This window comes from Rhamphochromis sp. 'chilingali' (genome assembly GCF_963969265.1).
Source record: "Rhamphochromis sp. 'chilingali' genome assembly, chromosome: 21".
Lineage (NCBI taxonomy): Eukaryota > Metazoa > Chordata > Actinopteri > Cichliformes > Cichlidae > Rhamphochromis > Rhamphochromis sp. 'chilingali'.
Window position 1 is genome coordinate 23695221 of NC_137949.1, and position 16990 is coordinate 23712210.

The window sequence follows — 16990 nt, forward strand, 5'->3', positions numbered from 1 at the left end:
GTATACACAAAATTACCACAGAAACTTAATTCAGTGTTTATTTTACTGCATATATTTATATATACATAGACATATGTATTTAAGTTACAACATTAATTTATCAAAGCAAACAGGATCATATATAACATTGTACAGTTTTGAAAAACAGCCTCATTGTCAATGTTTGAGTAGCTCTTTATCCCCCCCCCTCCCCCCCTAGTTAGTCCCATGAAAAAACATAACAAAGTTAAAATTCTGTGCCCTTCATCTGCCCCGAAGTCATCATCTTCTTCTTGTTCTTCCTGGCTTTGTAGGAGAAGAGGAGCCAGGTGACAGCTGAACCAATCAGAAGGCCAACAACCGCCAGCACAGCAGCGAGCCATGCTTGCACAGTGTTAGGACACTTTGGATTGCCCGAGGCTTGTGGTGTGATGTCAGTTATGGGTGGTGTGGCTGTGACTGCAGGAGCCACACTGTTTATCTTTGTGAAGATGTAAGGATGTTCCTGGAACATATAAATAGGATGTCAAAGTTCAATTCCATAAACCTGTAAGAAAGCTGCAATAAGAAGTGCTTCTGCAGCTGATTCCTTACCTCAGTGGGACACTTGATTCTGTCTCTGCCATTTGAAAAGGCGTTATACGTCTGTTTTTCCCCAACTGGTTCCATCTAGAGACAAAACCACAAATGCATGTCTGTTCAGCATAAATTGCAGGGAGATGTTGTAATTATAAAGGCAAACAGTTATCCCTTTACTACCCACATTAAAAGACTCACCATGTTATTCCACACAGCTACAGCCATGTCAGCATGTCCCCGTTCACTGAAGTGGAAACAGTCCTGGGAGAAGTATGTGACATCAGGTTGGCCTTCCTGCACGAGGGAAAACACACAATCATCCCTGTTTGTGGGTAAAATGCATCCTGAGCACTGACAGACGTGTTACTGTCCGCAAACTAAATGTTTACATATAAATACATGTAGAGCGTAGTGGAGGGTGATGCGCACACGGAAGACTTACAGCATTGAAAGGTAAGATGGTGCTTTTAAAAAAAGGCTGGAGAACCACAGCAAAATCCTCTTTGTCGTCATAGCGACCTCCATCCAACAATTTTTCGGTTTCAGTCTGGGAGTAACAGATGGCTGATGTTATTAAGGTAATGTAACAATCCTGATTCATCAACACTTGTTCAGAATCAAACATTTTACTATCAAGGCTCCAGCCTGCTAACCTGGTATTCCCGATTGATTCGTTTTGCTTCTGCCAGCTCTGGTGAATTCTCTCCCGGGTCCAAGAAGCATCGGCAGACAAACCTGGGGATACACAGGGAAAAATCACTGATTTGTTATTCATTCTGGTATGAGGCAGTTGTGTCATACAATACAAATTATATCTGATATTCTAGTTTTTCTCAATAGACAGTGCAATGAAGAGGAGGGGATCTACAGGAAAGGGCCTCAGGTCGGAGAACCTCGGCTGTTGTATTTAGCCTTACAGCATATAGTCGCTTGCTCAATCTATCACCTAGACCTGATGTCTTATGACAGATTCCCTAGATATAGACGAGAAGTGATTTAGACTGCCTTGTAATCAATGGTCTTATTCATGAAAAGTTGCTTAGATTGATGAACATACTGTTGCACCACACTGCACCCTAGGGTGTCCTTATTGATCTTGCGAAGACCTTCAATTTCCAGGATCCCCAGCACGTTCACAATCGTCCTGGGAACCTACAATTAAAAAAAAAATCATAGAAGAGTGGAGCTAAAAAACTGGATGAACCCAAATATTTTTTTGGTTCAGAATCTCTTAAAGGTATCTTCACTTATGAGCTTACTATATAATATTATTCTTTTTACGTCAATAAAAATAGTCTCACCTCATTGTACAGCATGTCCAAGCTTGTCATCATATGATAGCTGTAGTTCTTAGGTGAGTGCATGGCCTGTAGTTTGGAGAGATGCAATCAATAAGGCTATTTATTAACACATGAACTTAGTTCAGTTCAGCCACGACTTTTTGCCCCACCCACCACACCCCATTAGTGTTTTCTTTTCTTTTTGTTGTAGCCAGCAGCATAATTAAGGCAGATATGAGGGGAATGTGGCCAAGTTTGAATCCACCAAGAGAGAGCCATGCAACATGTAAGAGCGCACTAGCAACAACTAACCCTAAGCTGTCACTACAGTCTCAGAGCTCATCTTAAATTGATGCTGCACTTTGATATTCTGCTTCAAAGCACAAACATTAAAAGAGAGACTACCCTGACAGTGGAGCTTGAGGGGTGTAATGGGAGAGGGGGTGTGGGGTGGGTTTAAAATGAGAAAGGAAAAAGCGGGAGCGAGCAAGACAGAGACAAGAAGAAGAGAGTCTCGGTTGACTTCTGTGTTGTTTATGCCTCTTAGAGAACAAGGCCTGTCACTGTGTTCTGTGTGCTTGTTCAACGCAGACATAGGCCGGGGTAGATGAGGGAGGGGGTGATCTGTGTTGCAGGGCTAAAGCGACAGAATGTGCTTATTGAAAACAAACCATGTCTGCTCTCATCCCTGTCTGACACAATAAAACAATAAACGGGGGGGTGCTCACAAGGCTTAATTATTCTGCTCCAGTGCTTAGTTCCATTTGGGGAGTGATGATATCTCGAGAGGGCGTTTAACACCACTGGATGTTTAAGCACTACACTTGCAGAGGGAAATAATTTTTTCCCTTAGAAATGCCCTTCAAACCACATTTCCTGTGACGACTTAAAGCAACTCACCCGATCGTTGCAGTATTGACACAGGTCATTCCCTCCGATGAAGAGGGTCACAAGCTTCCAGGCGTTCTCAAAATCCACGGCCTAGTTTGATTGGTGGTGACAGATTCAGAGAGACAGGTTTAATTACATGTGTTTTCCCGCAGAAAACGTGGCAAGGCTTGAGACAAGGCTACATTAAAAATCACTTGGTAATGCATGTTAAACTCACTGGGTCCTCTTTCATGGCATCAATAAGGCTTCTGACCTGTGCAGGGATTTGTCTGCATGGAATTGCACATAATTAGCCCATGCAATGCTTCCAAGATAGCATAGTAATAAAGCCGTTTATATATCTGATAACACGTCAACGTCAGAACTCACGATATTTTAGCGCCCGATACGGCCACATTGAAACCAGCCTCCTTTTTTCCTGTCCCCTTTGACATTCCTTGGACATCAGGATTAAACTTCTTAAGGATATCTAAAGTATGTATTATAAAAAAGTTAGGGTACAGAGTTTACTCAGTTAAAGACAAAATACAATTTTTTGTCAGATTATTTCTGCCATCTAGTGGTGCTTATGTGCACTACAGTTCAACACAGGAGGTTTCTGACTTACTGGGTAATGTTGTGACAGTCTCAAGAGTATCATCACCTCCAATGCTAATAAAAAAAAATAGGCAAACAAAGAATGTGTGTTTAGAATGCAACGTTTATACTTTATAATGTGCAAAGTATTGTTTTGGTCTCTCACCTCCACGACACTCCTCTGTACTCAGTACTTAGCTCCACCAGACTTTGTGATTTAGCACCAAAGGCGGCCTACATTTGGGAAAAGGTGATTTTACAGCTGAATCATTAACAGAATTCCCCCGTTTCAACCACTCTCTCATTAAGTTGATATTACTCTATCTGTTTATACATTAACTGATTTATAGGTACCTAGAAAAGGTGTGATGTGTAACACTGTTATTACCATTATAAATTATTACAGATTAATCTACTCGCTATTGGTCCCAGAGACCAAAAAATGTGCCAGTGAGTATTTTTCAGCTCTTAAGTACTTGAAAACAAAGAAAATCCGTCCTTTAGACAGTAACTCTGTTACTTTGTCTATTAGTGACGTGATTTATGAAATATTACAGTATTAATGGGTTTTTCTGGCATTCAGTTTTTATTGTAGAAGCAAGTACGTTTGATTTATTTAGAAACTTTGAAATAAATTAGATTTGCAAGAACTGAGAACAAACAGAGAAGAAAAAACAAGACGCATAAACCACAGGCAGATAACTGCATAGCTGCCAAATAGTTGACTATGGCTGTGAGAGGCAAATGAAGGATTTGGATGAAAAACAGTGAGCGGAAAATTTTGGGAGTTATTTAGAGGATTTATTCAGTTATGACAAAATTTCAGTCACGCTCTTGAGCTTACCGTTAAAGAGTCTCCCAGAGCAGCCACTACCTTGATGTCTGCTGGTCGCACCTTGTGAGCTATTAAAAAAGTCAACATGAGTATATTTGACATGTAATCACTGTATTTCAGAACTGAATTATAACACAGGATGAGCACCTGAAGTGGGCACAGAGTTGGACGGTGCCGTGTTTGAACAGGAGAAGTCACTCCCCCAGTTCTGTAATATGATAAAGATATATTTCATAATTAAGACTCAATCATTTTCCATTGTGCATAATGTAAATAATAAATGTTTGCCACAAGTGTTTGGGGGGTATGAAACACCTAAATTATAACCTACCTGGACTGGAGCAGGAGTGGGTGGTGGGCCTGGAAAGGTGTAGCCGCTATTAACAGCCGTCCTAATGAATGGGACTGTCTGTATTTGGAAAGAAAAATGGAAATTAAAAAAAAAAAAAAAGCTAATGAAAGCATAAAAGTAATAACATAATAATGCAGAATGTTGAGATTTAGATTCATTTTTACCTCAGAGGGACAAATCAAATCAACACCAGCTGTGAAGTTTTGTGTAGAAGTCTTGCTGCCCAGTGGCTCAAGCTAAAAGAGCATGAAAGTCGGTTACTTAGTATCAGAGAAGTTAAATAACAAAACAAAACAAAAAAACCCGCATGGAGAAAATTTTGATGTCATAATGGCCGTAGAAACTCCTACCATATTGTTCCACAGACCACGGGCCATGAGTGTGTGAGCTTTCTGGCTGAGATGAAAACAGTCAGGGGCAAAGTAAGAGCGATCGGGCCGGCCGTCCTTTTATAAAGAAGCCAAAGAAAGGAAGACTTTTTTTTTTCAAGTTAAACAAATTCCTAAATGAAAACAAAAATATTGTAAAAGTGTGGTGTTTCACATTTGTAAGACATTACCTGTAACTTGGGAAGAGAAAGCCCTCTAAGGAAGGGCTGCAGTATCACAGTGAAGTTACCATGCGTGTCATACCGCCCAGAGTCAACGAGCTGTTGCATGCCAACCTGAGAGGACAGACAGTCATAAGATGACCTCACAAGAATAAAAAGCAAATAAAGTTTTTGACTTTGCAGTGACAGTTATATTCAGTGGACAATGACATCATAATATCGCCCTCTTTAGCCTTTAAAAAGTCCACTTATTTGTTGTAGCAAGCTTTTAAACCTCAAGATAAATTCATTATGACCTCATGAAATTGTTTAAAATACAGAGGTGTCTTTAATTTTTAGTCATAATTATTCAGTTACTATACAATGCAGCTATTAAACCAAAGAAACAAAGAATCTGTTATTATAATTGAAATCTACTTTCATTCCTTAATAGACTGACTGTAGAGTCAGTCTATTTATGCCTTTGAAAATGCTGCTGTCAGGTTTAGTAAGCTTGAGAAATGTGTAATGCACATAAGAAAGCACAGAGAATTGTAATTATTTAGTTTATTTATTTTCTTTCTGTATTCATCTCTTATTTTATCACTTTACTCCAGAGCCATTATTGTAAGCAGTGGAGGAGTAAATTTTGTTTTTTTTCTTCAATTTTTTAAAATTGTACAATGACAAATAAAGGAACCCTGAACCTTGACATGTGGAAATTATGGAAAATCCTTCTTTTTAACTTCTTTCTCTTTCACACCTGGTAGCCTGTGTTGTAGGTCTCAAGCATCTCGAGTTCAGCTGATCCGTCTTTAGGACTCAGGGCACAGGAGCAAAACATACTGGAACATAAATGCACAGAGTGTCAATTAGTGCTTTACGATTTTTGGTCAAACTGTTTGTCCAACACAAGAAAATATTGCTTACTTTGCAAGCCAAGTTGGACACCCCAAAGTCGAATCACTGTGCAGATCACGTAGCTGTTTGACGCTAAACAGCTCTACCAGATTAACAACGGCACGAGGCACCTGGAAAGATTTCGACATTGAAAACATTCAGGGATACTGAATGGCTGTGGCAGCAAGGTGCAAGAAGATGAGAACATACTTCACGGTGGAGTATGTCTAGACCTTCACTGATCCGACGGACCACGTTCCTGGGTGAGTAATAGATCTGTAGGGGGGAAACAAAATCTCTATTACAAAAGATCCCAAGCATAAATGTGAAAAACAAATATCTGGTAAATTATTGAATTAGTTATTCCACTGAAACGTACAATTAAACTATTTTGATTATAATTTGAATGCCGAATAATTTCTTCTAGCTTCACTAATGCAGGAGTTGGCTATGATTACTTGTCTTTAATGATTATTTTGGACTGTTAATCAAGTAAAGCAAGCAACTTTTGAGGCTTTTGTCTCTGAAAGATTGTTATGATAATGAGGATAATTTTAAGTTGTCATTAAAATAATAAAATATTTTGGATGAACAACATGAAAAATATCTCTAAATTTGATTTCGACCAAAAATTGACATTTGAAATTTAAACTATATTTCTAACAGCTTTTTTTCTTCTAATTCAGCAGTTTATGGCAGTTCAATGGTATGAAACCGCCTGATTATGATGGCAAAGTAAGTAAGTACAATATATAAAACAACAAAGACAACATGTGGAGCGCTTACAGTGTCCTTGCAGTAGTCGCATATGTCATTTCCACCAATGAACATGGTGATAACTTTCCAGTCATTGTTGAAATCGATACGCTGGAGGACATAAGAGGTAAAGTTCTGTGTTTAATTTGTTCATTATTAACTTAAAGCTGTGACAAAATACACATGACACTGTGTCTGAATGTACACCCACCGGCCACTCTATTAGGTACACCTGTTCAACTTCTTGTTAAGACAAATATGTAATCTGCCAATCACATGGCAACAAATCAACATGTGGCCAAGGTGATCTAACTGAGTGTCAGAATGAGAAAGAAAGGTGATTTAAGTGGCTTTGAATGTGGTATAGTTGTTGGTGCCAGTTGGGCTGGTATGAGTATTTCAGAAGCTGCTGATCTACAGAGATTTTTACACACATCCACTACTAGTGTTAACAGAGAATGGTCCAATGAAGAGAAAATATGCCATGTTGATGCCAGAGATCAGAGGATAATGGCCGGACTGCTTTGAGATGATAGAAAAAGGAACTATAGCCACTTGTTACAACCAAGGTCTGCAGAAGAGCATCTCTGAATATACAACAAATCAAACCATGAAGCAAAAAGGGCTACAGCAGCATCAAAAGATCTCACAAAGTGCCACTCTTGTCAGCTAAGAACAGGAAACGAATGCTAATGCTTTATGAAAACATGGATCCATTCTGCCTGGTATCGACAGTCTTGGCATTTTCTTGGGTCGGCTTGTGCTCCAATCCAATAAACCATCTTTGTGATGTGGTCGAGCAAGAGATCATGGATCATGGATGTAAACCAGACAACTCATGATGCTGTCACTATGGAGCAAAATCTCTGAGGAGTGTTTCCAGCATCTTGTTGAATTCATGCCACACAGAAATAAGGCAGCTCTGTTGGGAAAAAGAGGTCCAACCTGTACTAGGAAGGTGTACCTAATAAAGTCCCCAGTATGCATATTTCTCCTGCAGTTATTGCTGACTTACCGAATCGCTTTTCATTTTGTCCACTAGGATGCGCGCCTGTCCTGCCATGTCACTAGAAATAGCAACAAATGTTATCTTTAAAACTTGCTGATTATGTTTTTTTCGTATAGCATGCTGCAAATCCTGCTAAGGTTGAAAGTAAGTACAAATGTGACTTACTCGCTCTTTGCTCCTGGAACAGCCTGATTGAGAAAGGCTTTAGCATCGTTCTGTCCACTGATTCCTGTAGAGAATCCAGTCAGGGAGGGGGAAAACTCCCTCAGGATGTCTGAAAAAATGATTAGAAGTTAAAAAAAAAACAACCCTCAAATAATGATTTAATTGTTATACTCTTATATTGTAATTTAGTCATTGTGACAGCATTTAGATTTCTTAAGTATACAAAAGTGCCCTTTCATTTTAGCAACCAAACTCATTTTGTTGATTCAGGTCATTAGATTGCATAAAAGATAGGCCTGTTCAAGCCTATATTCTTTAGTGATGGTGATGAGAACCACAATTTAGTTTAATAAGTGAAATACAACTACCATTTTTTCAACTTCAAAAACATGAGTGCAAAATAGAGACATACTGGCCAGAGTTGTCACAGTGGCTATGTTTTGGTCACCACCAACGCTGAAAGTTGCAGAAATTTAGTTAGTTTTATAAAGTAACTCTTCCAAAATGTAAACAAATTTGTATTTTAACTTGTCTTACCTCCATGACAATCCTCTGTACTGATTAAGCAGTAACAACAAGTTATCTGATTTTGCACCTACGCCATTGGCCGCCTGCAGGAAACATCAGATGCAAGACAATAAAAAGCCGGGCTAATAAAACCCAAAGGAATGAATTGGTTGGTCCTGCAAGGTACTATACCATAGGTGTTAAACATATGGCTCCTGGGCCACAACTAGCCTGCCTTGCATCCTATTCTACCCCAAATGTATAAAGATTGCAGAGAAGTCATTAATAACTGCAATTTTTCAAGAAAATCCAACGTGATTACAAAAAATTGTAAAAGTATGACAGTAAAAAAGTTAAAAACATAAAATCATAAAATACTTTTATGATTGTTTACTTCTAAAATATTTTTTAATGAAGGTTTTATGCCTTTTTAGATCTAGTGGGTCTGTAAATTAAGTGCAAATGAGAGATAGAGTTAATTATTTTTCTTAAGAATCAGACTGCTCACCCTTTCCTACCTTTGAAATTATTTGTTTATTAAATTTTAATGTTTTTGAAAATTATTAGTATTATCATTATTATCATTACCAGTAGTAGTAGCAGTAGTATTATTGATTTTACTGTTTGGACTCCCATTAGATGAAATTGGGCTGTAGGAGAAGGGAAACACTCACTGTTAGAGAGTCACCAAGCGCTGCCACCACCTTGATGTCTCCAGGTTTGAGCTCATTAACTGTACAGTGGAAAGAACAATGTGACTGAGCATGACTGGACTGAGAAACATATCCCTCAGTGTAGTAGTGGAATTTAAAAATCATTTCTCACCCGATGTGGGTATGGTGTTAGACGGGTTACGGTCTGTGCAAGGTATCTCGGTACCCATCTCCTAAAAAAATATACTCAGGTCAGTTTATCTACAGATTTAAATTATCTTCTTTACTTTATTTCTTTCTTTTCTTTCTTCTTCTTCTTTTTTTTTTTACATATCTGACTCTTACTTGAACTGCTGCTTTGTTGTAAAATTCCCCCACTGTTTCAGGAGGGGAATTAATCTGTGTACGCAGGAAAGGACGCTCCTGGGATGAGAACAGAAAATTCACAGTTTTAACAGTTTAACATTGAATTTTATAACTTAAAAAGTCTACTCTATGAGATGAAAGCATAACACATTAACACTTCAAAGGCATTTTTCAATATACTGCAGTGACTCACCTGGTTAGGGCAAGGAAAAGTTATGGCATTTCTGTCTGTAATCTTGGGCTCACTTGTCAGTGGCTGAAGCTGGAGAAGAAAAGGTCAATGAGTGGTTAAGATTTGGGGTTATATGTGCAGCTATTTTGCATCCAGCAGCCTACAAAGTACAATCCACTCATCTGTGCATTCAGAGTGAACAACATTGAGAGTAATCATCGTGTAGATAATCCCGTGAAGTAAATCATTAAATCTTTTGTCAGGCATATTAACACTTTAATCTGTGTTTAATCTGACACTTGTTATTTCTGGCCTTTAAATTGAAGGGATGGTTTTAATGTCAGAATAAAATGAATTTCTAGAAGTCTGCTGCTCTTTCACACTGCCTATTTTCATTTTATACATTTTCCTTTTTGCATCTAAGTGTGGTTTAAGAACTTACCAGGTTTGTCCAGAGTTGAATAGTCAACTGGTCAAGGCTAGACTGTGTGGAAGCACATTACATATGCAAGGTACACATTAGTCAGCAATATTTGATGAGTTGTTAATAAAGGAAAGATTATGCAACGTAGCTGATAGGAACAATGTTACTTACAGAGTCTGATTGGGGCTCAAGGATAGTGGGGGCTGAATGCAACATAACAGTGAAGTCTGCACCGTTGTTATTCCACTTTGGATTTTTGAAGACATGGCTCAGAGTATCCTGAAAACAAATCCCAAATAAAATAGTCAGTTAGGCAGGAAAATATGTCAGAGAGAAAAAAAAAAGGATGCACAGAAAATGCATTTATTTACAAGTAGTTTACCTGCAGTGCTTTCAGGAGAGTTGCTTTATATAGGCGTTTGGCATTACACTCACACGTGCTACAAAATTAAAAACAATCCTATAACTGTACATGCATAACACAGAACAGACTTGAAACATGTTTTACATGAGTTTTTAACACGTTGCTTTTGGTAGATTTTTATGGGAAACACTCACTTATCTTGCTGATGATATCCACTCCAGGTGACCACATGAACTAAAGTACGATGCAGCTGTAAGCATACACCCAGAGTGTTATTTTTGATTGCCAATCCATATGTTCATGGAAAAACTGAATCCAAAAAAAGGACCATACCCGTTTCTGCAGTATCTGCAGAGCTGCTTCCACTTCTTGCACTGCAGCCTCAATATCTTCTTCAACCTGAAGAACAAAGAAATGGCAACATTTTGTATTTTTTCCTTTTCGTCACATGCGGCACCAAAAATAGAGCCTCAGCAGAAATTAAACAAGAGATCTTACATGTGACGAACAGGCACATATGAAATCTGCGGGCACAAACAGCAGCACAAGCTTCCAGTCTTCCACCTGAAAGGACATGCAGTATAATGTATGAGTGTCTAAGTTATTTCTTTTTCATGCACACTTTGTTAGATTTGATTTTCTTGGATAACACAGTGCGCCTCAGTTGGGCGAATGCTTGCAGTTTATGAACTTAACCTGTCATTGTTCACATCTACCCAGAGAAAACGTAACAGTTTCCATCAATCTCACGTTGACTTTCTGTTTCTGTTTGATGCTTTTGTTCATTCCTCTCGTTGTGCTTCATAGGATTTTATATATGACTGATTTTCACTCATGCGTTAAAATGTCTTAAATTAAAGTGGCCTCATTTATCAATACGTTTTTTATGCCTGTGAAGCTCTTTGAACCTCTGTATGTGATATTGGTTATAAAAATGAAACTTAAAATTAATTAATAACTGTGGCATTTCACCACCAGAGACATTCCTGAATAACCATGACTGGGGGATTTAAATTAGTTAGTGATTATGGGAGTACCCAAGCACACCATGTCTCCTTGTTGAGATATCAAGCTGAGATTGATGTTTTAGTGAAAGTATCCTGTCATCTGTTTCATTTGTATTTATGTATATGCCATTGTTTTAATAGTGGATAAGCTCATTCACTGTAAAGGTCACAGAAACATTCAGATGTTTAAAATGCATAAATTAATATGACAGGGGTTAATTCTACCTGATGTGAAAGGGAGAGTGAAAGATCCTCGGCTTCTTCCAGTAAACTCCTGCAAACACAGAAACTCTCATGTAAAGAACCCTGCATCTGTCTTCTTAAACAGTATTTATCTGTAAAATGGGCATAATGTGTTTTACCTGGACTGTGATGAGCTCTGAGCTGATTGTTGAGCAATCACCGTGGGGTTAAACATGGACAGCAACTCTATTCAAACCACAAAGACATTACAGTGAAGACTGTGGTAGGCGTTAACACACAATAATAATGTACAGACAATGTACATTATGACATAGATGATAACTGACGATAAAAAGAAAGCTTGCTTTCTTTTATGTTCATGTGAAATCAGGGTCACTAACCAATGTTTATGGCCCCTATCTTATCCTTACAGATAAAGGAAACTATTATGTTTATTAACCCTGACCTTGAACTGAACTATTAACTGTAAAAGTACATAAAACATAATCACAAAGGCCTTAATGATTTGATAAGCATTTTTAAAAAAAGCTTTAATCCACTTGAAGTTGGCAGTGAAAGGTGAAATGATAAAGCAGGTTTATAGTGGTTAACTAAAACAAGATTAATGGTCAAGTTCTAGGCCTGATAACATAATTGTCAGGTTCGACGGTGCCCCGACCGGCGACCTGTGTGTGTGTGTGTGTGTGTGTGTGTGTGTTTGTTCTCCCGCTCTGTTTTTGTCTCCGTTGTAGTTGTTACGCGGTTGCGTAGCAACGGGAGATGTCCGACCCGGAAGTTCCGCCACTCTGAGTGGTCCCACCTGCAACTGATTCCTCGCCAGCTGCTGCCAATCATCCACCATTGTGACAGAACTATTTAATGGTGTGGCTGAGTGACAGACAGCGCTGGAGTATTCCACCAAGCCGGGTAGTGACTCGAATTCAGCGAGTGTTAGACAAACGTTTGATAGCGGAGGGAGGCTAACCGCATCTGTTTGCCTTTTTTCCAGGCTACGAGTGAGACGGAGATACGAGAGGAGAGACGTCACTGTTTACGAAAGTCGTATGGACACACGAGGGGAGCACGGAAGGGACTTAGCACTATGGATTACTTTGGATTTGCTTCACTGTAAATAAAGACACTGTTCAATCTTAACGAGCGATCCGCGTCTGGGTTCTCTTACTCATCACTCCCGTAACAATAATAGGAGATTTAAATGATATAATAATAATTAGTTGGGAAATTATTAACTTTGAAACCATGAAACCGAAGTTCAGTCATAAAGTAACAAAGTATTTTGGGAAAACAGTTTTGTGATTACAAATACTACATGTAAAAGTAATTTCAAAGGTTAACAGTTGATAACCAATGTGATTATTTATATTAGATTGCATTGTACATTTTTCATTTTATACATTCATCTCTTGATATTTGAAAATAGTACAACTGGCTGTAAATGAGACTTACCAGCTAGTCTACTGATAATTCTGGAGGCTTCATCCCTAAAAATGAAGACATACACATTGTATAAGACGGTGGTTGTGTTCAGTTAGGTTTACTTTTAAAGCCACAGTACGTGCTGACCCATTCAGTGTTCATTCTTCAGTATTACTTAGATTTGTGCTTTTTTTGTTTTGCAATATACCTGTTTGAATCTGGTATTCCCAAGGTATAAACAGTGGTGATATCAGTAGGTGTCAGAGCATGAACTGGTGTTGGAAAAGCAAGGAAATGAAATGTCAGCAATCTCATAATGCAACACTAGAAAATATATTTAAAAGCAGACCTATTATAGAAGGATGAAAGTAGTGACTAAGCGCCTTCAGGCAACTGTTGTTGTGATTTGATGCTATAGAAATAAAATTGAATTTTAACTCAGTGCCGTCACTGATTATGTCTGCAGGGAGCATTACCTGAAGAAGATGGAGACAAGTGCGGTGGTAATGGTGAGCAAAGTATGGACATGTACATTTCCGTCTGAATCACATAAAAAAGTCTGTACATTAGTACATTACAAGAGCAATATACAGATGATAGTATAAAATATGAATGTGCAGACAAAAAGGTGTGATAACTGGCAAAAAGTACCTCTTCTGTTTTTACTTTTGTCTGGTCGCCACCTTCAACACCATCTAGATGGGACGTAAGTCAAAATTAACACGTTTAAATTTCTAAAATACTGAAATGAAACCAAACCCATGAAATTAATCAGTAGAAGTTAGGCGGTTTATAAAAGTTGAAAATCTTAAATTAAAAAGAGTTAATTAGGTTAAAAAATATTAGCAGGTAACAATAAAAAAGTTGCATTTTTCTTATTTTAATTTTGTAAAACTCTTTGAGATTTTTAGTGAATAATCAACTAAATTAATGTTTGCGCACTCCAAATCTAAGCCAGGTGGAGAGATGACTGATTGGCAAAAAAACTCATTATATTTATTTGAGTTCTACTTTATTTAAAACAGAAAGATAAAGTATTAGCTTTGCTGGGATAGCTAATACACTCTCTCTGAGTGCCCTCATAGATGCTTCTCAGATTTTAAAATTGCAACTTAACAAGACTTCTGTGTAATTTACTACATTTGCATTTTCAACCCAAACATTTTATACTCAGTGTATAAAGTGTACATCAGCAAACACGAGATAATTCTAGTATAAAACACAGCTTAAACACAAGGCACTCTGTAAAGGAAACAATGCTGTCAAACTGGTCAAATTAGGTAAATCATGCATGAGCCAGCAGTGACCGCTCAGTCAAAAGATCATTCTGATTTCAGCTCATGCTGTGCCTTCTTGCCCTTAAAATTCGCTACATAAGTGAGCACATTAAAGTAGTCCAACCTGTTCAGTACTTACCTGAATATGTCATGCATAATCCAACAAGGATAGCCACAATCAGGAGCGCAGCTCGAGCCATGATGTGGTCAGAGTGTTTTCCACGCTGGGGAATTTGTGCAGTTCTTCCTTATTTACCTTTGAGACTCAGAGAACGAAACTCTCACTCGCTGTAAAAGTGCAGCATATCAATAAAGAGTGTGGAAAAGACCGGGATTCCAGAGAGAGCAAAGTTTTAAAAGGCAAAGAAGGGAGCCAGAGAGGAAACCCTGTCAAACAGAAAAGAAAAGAGTCCTCCCTGCTATGTTTGTCCTTTACACATCTGCTCTTATTCTCTTTTATAACCCCTTCTTATCAGTTTATCCAAATGACAATCGATCACATCCCTTTCTCTATCTCTACAGCTATAATTGTGCTGTGTCACCTATTGGGACACATAAATCAAAGGACCATGAAATGAGTATCAGTTTTTGGACTTCTAAGTCAGAGATTAAATACCTTTATATAACAATGACTGGCATATTAGTGAATCAACTGAATGAATAAAATCCATATGTCATGATTTTAGGTAATTTTTTGTGTGTAATTTGCTTATTTTAAACCAAATAACTATTCTGAAGTTAAAATTTTACCAGTTTCTGTTCCATTATGTCATGGAAGGGGTTTGTGGACACAATGACACATCGTGAGGATCACATTAGTGATTCACAGTAAAACTCACGTGGGTGTAAAGACACAACTAAGAAAATTATTTGCAGGTTTATAGTTTTCTAGCTTTCAGGGATGATTTCTGTGTATTTTAAATATGCTGCCCCACAATTTATAGTTGGACTAATGCTTCACTTTGTCGGAAGACGGTTCTTAACCAATAATGATGAATGGGAGTTCCTGGTGTTGTATGTGTTTCACCCAGGTTATATAATTTTATGCTAACAACCAGCAAGTTCGCTTTTGGAGATGTTTTGAGATATGATTAGATTGCTAAATACTTTATGAGTTGTGTCCTTTGAGATGGCTGTGCAGATAGACCTGACCCTTGGAATCAGTGCATGATAATCAATCAAGATATCTTGATGTTTTCGAGTTGTCAGGAGTTTTCCATCAAGCAAAACATTTTAGGTTTATAATGTTATGACATGTTGTATCAAAACAGGCATAAACAGCCAGGTTATAAATAAGGACAAACTGAATAACTAAGCAGAAAAAGATAAGAAACAGCTTCACTAGAGATCGGGACTTTTTTGATCTATGAAAAATGGAGCTAGTCCAGTTGACTGATATCTTACTTACACACACTACATATGTGTTACAACTGCTGATTTAAGGATGTTGCATTTTGGAGAGCCTGAAGGTGTATTGGGAAGGAGCTGAAAGAGCTAAGGTCTACAACTTCAACACAACTGCCTTCTTTTTTCATGTTCACCCAGTTCTCTCGCTGCTGCAGCTTCTCATATTCCATATCAGTGGAATATGGTAGCTATTGGATCTGCAGAAAAGTGTGACAAAGAAGGTGCTTAAGAAGTACAGCCTTGGAAAGACTCACAGCTTTGGCCAGCCGCTTGAAGAGATACACCAGAGAGATTGAAGGTGTTACAGAGTATAGCATGGTGGAAAAGGATGGAGAGAATCCCCCACTAAGCTTTTGGGTTGGCATTTCTTTAGATTTTGTTTTGTATTAATTGCATGCTTTGGTGTTTGTTTGTGTTTGATGTGAGGTGTGGGCCACACCCATGTGGGAGTGGAGATTCTACTCTAGTCCAGCTGCCAGCTATTTGGAGTTGAATACAGGGAGCAGCTGATTGGGGAGGATTGGAGCCCTTCTCTATAAAGGGGAGAGGAAACAGGAAGTAGGGGTTGTCGTTGTTTTTTTTAGTAGGACATTAGTGTAGCAGGGAAGCCTTGAAGATCCAGGATGAAGTGTGCACATTTTAATGGAAAAGATTTTTAACCTGGCCTGGTTTTGCTTTTAAAATAAACTGAGGATGTTGGAGGGAGGACTCATTCTTATTGGGATGTGAGTGGATGTGCTGGAAGGCAGGAAAACAAACACTGGACTGGAGACTCTCTGTGCCCCTGACAAGGAAACTGGACCAGTTTTGGGGAAGTTCCAGCTCCCAGGATGTGATGTGGAGACCCAGCCTCGAACGAAGTCAGGCCTGAAAAGGCTAACAACCCTGACCGTGGTGGCTTTGGGCCTTGGATTCCTGGCCAGAGTTGTGTCTTCAGCCAGTAGTTTTACCCGGAGAAAGAACAAATAAATCTTGTGTAACCCATTACAGTGTGCGTGTGGTGGTTCGTTACTGGTCAATATTAGAGCTACTACTTTCTTGTACGGAGGCCATTTTGGGCCTTACGTAACAAAGGCATGAGAATAAACCAGCTGTTCTCCACAGAATACTAAAAGAGCATATGGGAGAAGGACACAACCCAATACTCAGTGGATGGTGGATCTGAGAGCAGACCACAGCAACCACCCTGAACAGGGTCCAGTAGCCATCACAGTGGCAGACATCCAAGAAAGGGTCTCCAGTATGAAGAGTTGGACAGCACCAGGCGCCGACGTGGTTCACGCCTACTGGCTGAAGAAGCTGACTGCACTCCATGAGCGTATGGGAGCACAAATGAACCAGC

The 16990-nt window shown here is 38.7% G+C and overlaps 1 protein-coding gene across 1 annotated transcript; it reads right to left on the reverse strand.

Moving 5' to 3' along the window:
- Nucleotides 1–226: 226 nt before the first annotated feature.
- LOC308389799 (phospholipase B1, membrane-associated-like) lies at nt 227–14482 on the reverse strand (the record flags this gene model as incomplete). The annotated part of the gene is made up of 43 exons (XM_080871326.1): nt 14381–14482; nt 13616–13659; nt 13441–13504; nt 13173–13236; nt 12995–13029; nt 11707–11773; nt 11570–11618; nt 10836–10901; nt 10671–10736; nt 10532–10587; nt 10356–10413; nt 10145–10252; nt 9992–10033; nt 9571–9639; nt 9357–9434; nt 9184–9244; nt 9033–9091; nt 8389–8462; nt 8264–8307; nt 7852–7960; nt 7693–7744; nt 6708–6788; nt 6132–6197; nt 5952–6052; nt 5785–5866; nt 5052–5156; nt 4843–4938; nt 4657–4728; nt 4472–4549; nt 4288–4348; nt 4150–4208; nt 3472–3539; nt 3337–3380; nt 3099–3198; nt 2947–2998; nt 2739–2819; nt 1860–1925; nt 1616–1710; nt 1212–1293; nt 1001–1105; nt 757–852; nt 574–648; nt 227–484 (listed from the first exon to the last, which is right to left on the reverse strand). The coding sequence occupies exons 1-43, from the start codon at nt 14439–14441 to the stop codon at nt 227–229; spliced, it is 3249 nt and encodes a 1082-aa protein (XP_080727452.1). The 5' UTR covers nt 14442–14482.
- Between the last annotated feature and the right edge of the window lie 2508 nt (nt 14483–16990).